The 10000-nt window shown below is 56.2% G+C and overlaps 1 protein-coding gene across 1 annotated transcript in view; it reads left to right on the top strand.

Annotated features, from left to right (window-relative positions):
* LOC143484495 (insulin-like growth factor 2 mRNA-binding protein 2) overlaps positions 1 to 3892 on the top strand; it is a 16515-nt gene extending 12623 nt beyond the window's left edge. Inside the window, exon 3 of the mRNA XM_076983239.1 lies at positions 3805 to 3892. Within this exon, the coding sequence (XP_076839354.1) occupies positions 3805 to 3877 (73 nt within the window). The 3' untranslated portion in view covers positions 3878 to 3892. The remainder of the gene's footprint in view (positions 1 to 3804) is intronic.
* Positions 3893 to 10000: the final 6108 nt, after the last annotated feature.

Below are 10000 nucleotides of genomic sequence, written 5' to 3'. Positions count from 1 at the left end.
CAACGCCGAGGCGCTTCTTTGTGTACCGAATGCTGTATCGGGGCTATTTTTCTTTGCCCGTGCCTCTCATAACGTGTTCGGCGTGTTTATTTGTAATAGCCCAAAGCCCAACATGCCACAGGAGGAGCGGCACCGGCCATGGCTGATGTGGCCGAGAGACACAGGACGCTAGCTGCCATCTTGGGCTTTCCGCGGGAAACTCTCGATAAGCTGCGAGGTGGCAGTAGAATGCTAATGGGTTAGCTTGTGTTTGCAGGGGAAGCGGGTCGTTACAAACGTCCACACAGTTTCGTCTGTGGTTGTTGTTTGTTTGTTTGTTTGTTTATATCAAAATGTGTTCATTTTTAAGTGTTAATTTGACTTTCCTCCGCTGGACTATTCCCACCAAGTAAAGATGAGCTGGTGTTAAAATTCCGGCCTTGTCCGTGTCTCCTCACACGTCTCCTCAAACGGTGCATAGTTGATAAGGAGGAACAGACAGATGGTAAACACGGTCCATCCTCCTTCAGAAGACGCTCAGTCCAAGATCTGGTGGCAGTTCTCAGTCCTTCAGTGACGAGTGTTGCATTTCAATATACAATTTCACTCATTTTCATATGTGCAGTTAAAGACTTGTTTCTATGCACACTTGTTTATTCTACCCATCATCCAACTCTTGACCATAGGGCTGCTGTTGGATGGATATTTTTGTATTAAAGACTGCACAGCTTTAACCAATGTAAGGCTTTTCTAGCACTTCCCCTGACCATGGGCAAATCAAAGATGTCAAAATATAAAAACCCTTATAATTGCTTTAGTTGTAGTTGTGTTCTTGAGTGTTGCCGTTGAGCAGTAAGAAATCATCACTGCCCGCCGTCGCCACAGTCTGGCCTGGGATCAGGTGCTGCCATCAGCTGCCATCCAGGGTTTCAAAGGACGTTGTCATGTCTGTGGCAGCCACGTGTTGGTGGAGGACGTCTGTTGGGTTCATCGTGGCCAGCACCAAGACTGTGCGCTTTACACACTTCCTGTTGAGAACAGGGCTCTGGCTGGGTGTGTCTGGAGGAAGTCTCCTCCATGTAGGAAGTGTCCTGAGATGTTTCGGCAGACTTCCAACAGGAAGAAAAATACACTGCGCTACACTCAGTTCCAATGACGATGGATCGCCATTGGCCGAGTCGAGGTTCCACATTTGCTTGAGTGAGCTCACCACGTGGCCTGTTTCTGTCCGCTATACCCTCTAATCTTTATGAAGATGTTTAGAACCAGGAAGCTTCGTTCAAAATGAAGGTGCTTTGATTTTGGCTGCCCCCTCTCACCCTCACCCTTCCGTTTTCTGATACACTTTCAAAAACGCACAGTTAGGCTACTACAAAGTTATGACTAATTTTGTTTTTTAATAAGTCAAACATGAACTGGGGTCAGCAGAGACAACATGGTTGGGTTACTACGGGCTCGTTGTTTACTAACGAGACACATGGCTTGCGGATTTCCCCAGGGTGATTTCACTGATCCTTGGATGACCAAATAAAGGTCTCACTGGAGGTGGTCTGTTTGCACAGTGCAAATTACAAAAGCATGTGGTTTAGAAATCCTTCCATCACTGTCAACAAGTGCTTCATAATGCATGGAGTACGTGTGAGTTAGCCTTGCAGGCTAAGCACTGCACCGCAAAACTTCAGACGCGCTGTTGGAAACGCGCTGCGTTAGAGGATCACTCTCCCGCAGGCCGTCCACGCATCGCTAAATCCATTACTACCAGGTTTAGGTGTGTACGGGCTGATATCTGGAAGTATAGGGTCTGTCCTGTTCCAGGGTGTTACAGCGTCACAGGAATGAGGCTCTCTGACCAGACGTCATACTCTGTCCCTCCGCTGCGAATGACGAATGTGATGTTTGAAACTACTGGGCTTTTCCAGGCTGTTCTGGTTCCCTTACGGCACTATGAGATGTAATTACCGTCTCTCCCAGATTGGCCTCTGCAGATTTCTGAGTCTCTTATGGGCTTATGGGCTTAAAAGAAGAAGCAGGAAATGGGGTTAATTAGCTTAGAGGTGCGTCTGGGACCGTAGTGGTTAGGAGGCGGTGCTTGAGGGTGGGGTCAGCTCCAGGTGAGTCCAGGAAACCTGCGAGGCTTCCAGAGTGGAGGTCTTCACAATTTCAGAGAGCTTGTGAGGTCATCGTGGGGGGGGGGGGGGGGGGTTCAAGGTTTTGACGGCGCCGGAGACGGTGAATCAGACCTGATGGTCACTGTGAGAACCCAGTCTGAGATGAGGAACCAGAGATGAGCCCCTGGAGAAACCTCCTCCAGCAGATCACATCGCTGAAGTCACATTTCCTCTTCTTAGGAAGCCTCCTTGGATGTTTGAGCTGAGCTGAACGTAACGGAACAGGCGTCGCATTACACGTTCACTCAGTGGAGTAATCTGAGCAAATCCGAGTAATTTATTGCATCTTTTATATAGCTGCCTGGGGTGGCCTCGATGTGGCTGTCATTTGAAATATAAGCAAATTTGCTTCTCAGTGCCGCAATCGGATTAGGATTGGAACAGTCCTGGTTAATCTCAGCTCCTGCACACACACACACACACACACACACACACACACACACACACACACACACACACACACGTTCAGGATCACTGGTCTTGTTTTCTCTTCACTTCTACTTTACGTTCAGAAACTTCTTAATTGCATTTTTGCCCCTTGATTAAAACAGGTTTTAGGCATTATGATTTTCGTTTTGGGGAGGAATGTGTTGGAAATATAGACCTGTTAGAATGTGAATCTCTTCTCGGGAACAAATCAACAGTGAAAAGATTTCGACTGTTGACAACTGTTGTTGTTTTGTTGCTTTGGTTGTTTGCGTATGCAAAATTCAATCAAAACTTTAAATGGCAAAAGCGACCAGGTAGTTCTGCCCCTGGGATATCTGAGTGCTGCCGTGTGTACCTGCAGCCAGACTCTCCCTGCTCCACGATGCAGGTGTGTGTGTGTGTGTGTGTGTGTGTGTGTGAGTGAACAGAAAATGATTCTCCAAGAAAGCTGAGACGTTAGCAGAAAGCTGAGATGTCAGCTATTTCACGTAACTGTCTACACCAGATCATCTCGCCTGGCACGGCTGTTTCTGCTCCTTCGATAATAAAACAGAAAACAGTTTTGTTTTATAGCATCTTTAGAACTAGATCTCCATCTGCTGTCTGTCTCTTTGCCCCCCCCACTTCTCTCTTTCTCTCTCTCTCTCTCTCTCCCCCGTCTCTATCCCTGTCTCTCCCCCTCTCACTGAACATAGCCTTGTGATGCAGTTGCAGGCACACGTCTGATCTCATTAGTGAAGGTGATGTAGACCTGTGATCTCATTACAGCTGATGATGTAATACACTGCGGATGCACTAGTTATGCTACCCGGCGCTGGAGCGTGTTGGCTTTCTAATAATCACCCATTACTAACGCGGGCATGTCTCAGAACCACACGTGTGCGTGCACGTCTGTGTGTGAGTGCGCGCACGTGTGCGTGAGACGCAGGCCGCTCCCGTAGGGGAGGGCGGGGCTGCCGTTCTGGAGGCCTGTGTGTGGCGGAGGCAGGTGAAGTGTCTCCCTGTCCCCCCCACACGAGCGGAGACACGTCCGCTCAGCACTACAGATGATGACTTTCACACAAATAAGACGGGGCCTTATTTTACTCTCTTAATAACTCAATCAACCCACATGAACAAGAGTTATGGCCTGAGCTGATGAAGGGTTTATTACGATACAGTTATAATATTTTCTCTCTCTCTCTCTCTCTCTCTCTCTCTCTCTCTCTCGTTCTGTTTTTCCCCACAGGAGTCGTAAGATTCAGATCCGGAACATTCCGCCTCATCTACAGTGGGAGGTGAGTCCCGCTGGTCCTCATTAGCATATGGGCTTGATTGCAGTCAGAAGGGGGGGTTTCACAGGCATGCAGTGGCAACCCACCCCCCCCACCAGTGCATGTAGTGGCTGTAGAATGGTCTCCTCCGTGTCGGGGATTCCGAGGCTTCCTGGCACTCCCGCATCAACCAAGATGACGGGAGATGGTGTGAGGAGATGGTGTGAGGAGATGGTGTGAGGAGATGGTGTGAGGAGATGGTGTGAGGAGATGGTGTGAGGAGATGGTGTGAGGAGATGGTGTGAGGAGATGGTGTGAGGAGATGGTGTGAGGAGATGGTGTGAGGAGATGGTGTGAGGAGATGGTGTGAGGAGATGGTGTGAGGAGATGGTGTGAGGAGATGGTGTGAGGAGATGGTACGGTCCCTTTGGCTGGCCGGCGGCGTGAGGGTCGTGTTCCGTATCGCACGCGGCCGGCTGCCGTGAGCTGTGCCATGTGTGCGAGATGCTGCTTCAGACGGTGTCCACTCCGCGCCCCCCCCCCCCCCCCCCCCCCGCGGGCGAACACCCGCCCTCACCAGCATGTGGGGTGGCCTGCAGAACATGCAGAAGCTTCTTAAGATAAGACGAGATAAGATGAGATGATAAGACTTTATTGATCCCGAAAGAAATGTAGTCACTCTGCAGGAGCTAATGATTTGCTGGAGGCTATTGCTGGGAGGGAGGGAGGGGGAGAGAGAGAGAGAGAGAGAGAGAGAGAGAGAGAGAGAGAGAGAGAGAGAGAGAGTGTGAGTGAGTGAGTGAGTGAGTGAGTGAGTGAGTGAGTGAGTGAGTGAGTGAGTGAGTGAGTGTGTGAGTGAGTGAGTGAGTGAGTGAGTGAGTGAGTGTGTGAGTGTGTGAGTGTGTGAGTGAGTGTGTGAGTGAGTGAGTGAGTGAGTGAGTGAGTGAGTGAGTGAGTGAGTGAGTGAGTGAGTGAGTGAGTGTGTGAGTGTGTGAGTGAGTGAGTGAGTGAGTGAGTGAGTGAGTGAGTGAGTGAGTGTGTGAGTGTGTGAGTGTGTGAGTGAGTGAGTGAGTGTGTGAGTGAGTGAGTGAGTGAGTGTGTGAGTGAGTGAGTGAGTGAGTGAGTGAGTGAGTGAGTGTGTGAGTGTGTGAGTGTGTGAGTGTGTGAGTGTGTGAGTGAGTGAGTGAGTGAGTGAGTGAGTGAGTGAGTGAGTGAGTGAGTGAGTGAGTGAGTGAGGGAACCGTTCTCTTCCCTGTCTCTCATCTCTACACATTTGTACTTTGGTCTTCTTTTATATTGTTTTTTTTTCATTGCCCTCACTTCCCCATTATCTACCCCCTCCCTCCCTCTACCCCCTCCACCACTCCTTCTACCCCTCCCTCCCTCTACCCCTCCACCACTCCTTCTACCCCTCCCTCCCTCTACCCCTCCACCACTCCTTCTACCCCTCCCTCCCTCTACCCCCTCCACCACTCCTTCTACCCCTCCCTCCCTCTACCCCTCCACCACTCTTCTACCCCCTCCCTCCCTCTACCCCTCCACCACTCCTTCTACCCCTCCCTCCCTCTACCCCTCCACCACTCCTTCTACCCCTCCCTCCCTCTACCCCTCCACCACTCCTTCTACCCCTCCCTCCCTCTACCCCTCCACCACTCCTTCTACCCCTCCCTCCCTCTACCCCTCCACCACTCCTTCTACCCCTCCCTCCCTCTACCCTCCACCACTCCTTCTATCCCTCCCTCCCTCTACCCCTCCACCCTCCTTCTACCCCTCCCTCCCTCTACCCCTCCACCACTCCTTCTACCCTCCCTCCCTCTACCCCTCCACCACTCTTCTACCCCTCCCTCCCTCTACCCCTCCACCACTCCTTCTACCCCTCCCTCCCTCTACCCCTCCACCACTCCTTCTACCCCTCCCTCCCTCTACCCCTCCACCACTCCTTCTACCCCTCCCTCCTCTACCCCTCCACCACTCCTTCTACCCCTCCCTCCCTCTACCCCTCCACCACTCCTTCTACCCCTCCCTCCCTCTACCCCTCCACCACTCCTTCTACCCCTCCCTCCCTCTACCCCTCCACCACTCCTTCTACCCCTCCCTCCCTCTACCCCTCCACCACTCCTTCTACCCCTCCCTCCCTCTACCCCTCCACCACTCCTTCTACCCTCCCTCCCTCTACCCCTCCACCACTCCTTCTACCCCTCCCTCCCTCTACCCCTCCACCACTCCTTCTACCCCTCCCTCCCTCTACCCCTCCACCACTCCTTCTACCCCTCCCTCCCTCTACCCCTCCACCACTCCTTCTACCCCTCCCTCCCTCTACCCCTCCACCACTCCTTCTACCCCTCCCTCCCTCTACCCCTCCACCACTCCTTCTACCCCCTCCCTCCCTCTACCCCTCCACCACTCCTTCTACCCCTCCCTCCCTCTACCCCTCCACCACTCCTTCTACCCCTCCCTCCCTCTACCCCTCCACCACTCCTTCTACCCCTCCCTCCCTCTACCCTCCACCACTCCTTCTATCCCTCCCTCCCTCTACCCCTCCACCACTCCTTCTACCCCTCCCTCCCTCTACCCCTCCACCACTCCTTCTACCCCTCCCTCCCTCTACCCCTCCACCACTCCTTCTACCCTCCCTCCCTCTACCCCTCCACCACTCCTTCTACCCCTCCCTCCCTCTACCCCTCCACCACTCCTTCTACCCCTCCCTCCTCTACCCCTCCCTCCCTCTACCCCTCCACCACTCCTTCTACCCCTCCCTCCCTCTACCCCTCCACCACTCCTTCTACCCCTCCCTCCCTCTACCCCTCCACCACTCCTTCTACCCCTCCCTCCCTCTACCCCTCCACCACTCCTTCTACCCCTCCCTCCCTCTACCCCTCCACCACTCCTTCTACCCCTCCCTCCCTCTACCCCTCCCCACTCCTTCTACCCCTCCCTCCCCACCACTCCTTCTACCCCTCCCTCTACCCTCCCTCCCTCTACCCCTCCACCACTCCTTCTACCCCTCCCTCCCTCTACCCCTCCACCACTCCTTCTACCCCTCCCTCCTCTACCCCTCCACCACTCCTTCTACCCCTCCCTCCCTCTACCCCTCACCACTCCTTCTACCCCTCCCTCCCTCTACCCCTCCACCACTCCTTCTACCCCTCCCTCCCTCTACCCCTCCACCACTCCTTCTACCCCTCCCTCCCTCTACCCCTCCCTCCCTCTACCCCTCCACCACTCCTTCTACCCCTCCCTCCCTCTACCCCTCCACCACTCCTTCTACCCCTCCCTCCCTCTACCCCTCCACCACTCCTTCTACCCCTCCCTCCCTCTACCCCTCCACCACTCCTTCTACCCCTCCCTCCCCTCTACCCCTCCACCACTCCTTCTACCCCTCCCTCCTCTACCCCTCCACCACTCCTTCTACCCCTCCCTCCCTCTACCACTCCACCACTCCTTCTACCCCTCCCTCCTCTACCCTCCACCACTCCTTCTACCCCTCCCTCCCTCTACCCCTCCACCACTCCTTCTACCCCTCCCTCCCTCTACCCCTCCACCACTCCTTCTACCCCTCCCTCCCTCTACCACTCCACCACTCCTTCTACCCCTCCCTCCCTCTACCACTCCACCACTCCTTCTATCCCTCCCTCCCTCTACCACTCCACCACTCCTTCTATCCCTCCCTCCTCTACCCCTCCCTCCCTCTACCCTCCACCACTCCTTCTATCCCTCCCTCCCTCTACCCCTCCTCCCTCTACCACTCCACCACTCCTTCTATCCCTCCCTCCCTCTACCCCTCCCTCCCTCTACCCCTCCACCACTCCTTCTACCCCTCCCTCCCTCTACCCCTCCACCACTCCTTCTACCCCTCCCTCCCTCTACCCCTCCACCACTCCTTCTACCCCTCCCTCCCTCTACCACTCCACCACTCCTTCTACCCCTCCCTCCCTCTACCCCTCCACCACTCCTTCTACCCCTCCCTCCCTCTACCCCTCCACCACTCCTTCTACCCCTCCCTCCCTCTACCCTCCACCACTCCTTCTACCCTCCCTCCCTCTACCCCTCCACCACTCCTTCTACCCCTCCTCCCTCTACCACTCCACCACTCCTTCTACCCCTCCCTCCCTCTACCCCTCCACCACTCCTTCTACCCCTCCCTCCCTCTACCCCTCCACCACTCCTTCTACCCCTCCCTCCCTCTACCCCTCCACCACTCCTTCTACCCCTCCCTCCCTCTACCCCTCCACCACTCCTTCTACCCCTCCCTCCCTCTACCCCTCCACCACTCCTTCTACCCCTCCCTCCCTCTACCCCTCCACCACTCCTTCTACCCCTCCCTCCCTCTACCCACTCCACCACTCCTTCTACCCCTCCCTCCCTCTACCCCTCCACCACTCCTTCTACCCCTCCCTCCCTCTACCCCTCCACCACTCCTTCTACCCCTCCTCCCTCTACCCCTCCACCACTCCTTCTACCCCTCCCTCCCTCTACCCCTCCACCACTCCTTCTACCCCTCCCTCCCTCTACCCCTCCACCACTCCTTCTACCCCTCCCTCCCTCTACCCCTCCACCACTCCTTCTACCCTCCCTCCCTCTACCCCTCCACCACTCCTTCTACCCCTCCCTCCCTCTACCCCTCCACCACTCCTTCTACCCCTCCCTCCCTCTACCCCTCCACCACTCCTTCTACCCCTCCCTCCCTTACCCCTCCACCACTCCTTCTACCCCTCCCTCCCTCTACCCCTCACCACTCCTTCTACCCCTCCCTCCCTCTACCCCTCCACCACTCCTTCTACCCCTCCCTCCCTCTACCCCCACCCTCTACCCCCCTCCCTACCCCCACCACTCCTTCTACCCCTCCCTCCCTCTACCCCTCACCACTCCTTCTACCCCTCCCTCCCTCTACCCCTCCACCACTCCTTCTACCCCTCCCTCCCTCTACCCCTCCACCACTCCTTCTACCCCTCCCTCCCTCTACCCCTCCACCACTCCTTCTACCCCTCCCTCCCTCTACCCTCCACCACTCCTTCTACCCCTCCCTCCCTCTACCCCTCCACCACTCCTTCTACCCCTCCCTCCCTCTACCCCTCCACCACTCCTTCTACCCTCCCTCCCTCTACCCTCCCCACTCCTTCTACCCCTCCCTCCCTCTACCCCTCCACCACTCCTTCTACCCCTCCCTCCCTCTACCCCTCCACCACTCCTTCTACCCTCCCTCCCTCTACCCCTCCACCACTCCTTCTACCCCTCCCTCCCTCTACCCCTCCACCACTCCTTCTACCCCTCCCTCCCTCTACCCCTCCACCACTCCTTCTACCCCTCCCTCCCTCTACCCCTCCACCACTCCTTCTATCCCTCCCTCCCTCTACCCCTCCACCACTCCTTCTACCCCTCCCTCCCTCTACCCCTCCACCACTCCTTCTACCCCTCCCTCCTACCCCTCCACCACTCCTTCTACCCCTCCCTCCCTCTACCCCTCCACCACTCCTACCCTCCCTCCCTCTACCCCTCCACCACTCCTTCTACCCCTCCCTCCCTCTACCCCTCCACCACTCCTTCTACCCCTCCCTCCCTCTACCCCTCCACCACTCCTTCTATCCCTCCCTCCCTCTACCCCTCCTTCACTCCTTCTATCCCTCCCTCCCTCTACCCCTCCACCACTCCTTCTATCCCTCCCTCCCTCTACCCCTCCACCACTCCTTCTACCCCTCCCTCCCTCTACCCCTCCACCACTCCTTCTATCCCTCCCTCCCCTCTACCCCTCCTCTCTACTCCTTCTATCCCTCCCTCCCTCTACCCCTCCACCACTCCTTCTACCCCTCCCCTCCCTCTACCCTCCACCACTCCTTCTACCCCTCCCTCCCTCTACCCCTCCACCACTCCTTCTATCCCCTCCCTCCCTCTACCCCTCCACCACTCCTTCTATCCCTCCCTCCCTCTACACCCCCCTCCCTCTACCCCTCCTCACTCCTTCTATCCCTCCCTCCCTCTACACCCCCCTCCCTCTACCCCTCCACCACTCCCTCTACACCCCCCTCCCTCTACCCCCTCCACCACTCCCTCTACACCTCCCTCCCTCTACACCCCCCTCCCTCTACCCCTCCACCACTCCTTCTATCCCTCCCTCCCTCTACACCCCCCTCCCTCTACCCCTCCTTCACTCCTTCTATCCCTCCCTCCCTCTAC

This window comes from Brachyhypopomus gauderio, chromosome 20 (genome assembly GCF_052324685.1).
Source record: "Brachyhypopomus gauderio isolate BG-103 chromosome 20, BGAUD_0.2, whole genome shotgun sequence".
NCBI lineage: Eukaryota > Metazoa > Chordata > Actinopteri > Gymnotiformes > Hypopomidae > Brachyhypopomus > Brachyhypopomus gauderio.
Note: the sequence above shows the minus strand (reverse complement) of the source record. Positions and strands in the feature narration are given on the sequence as shown.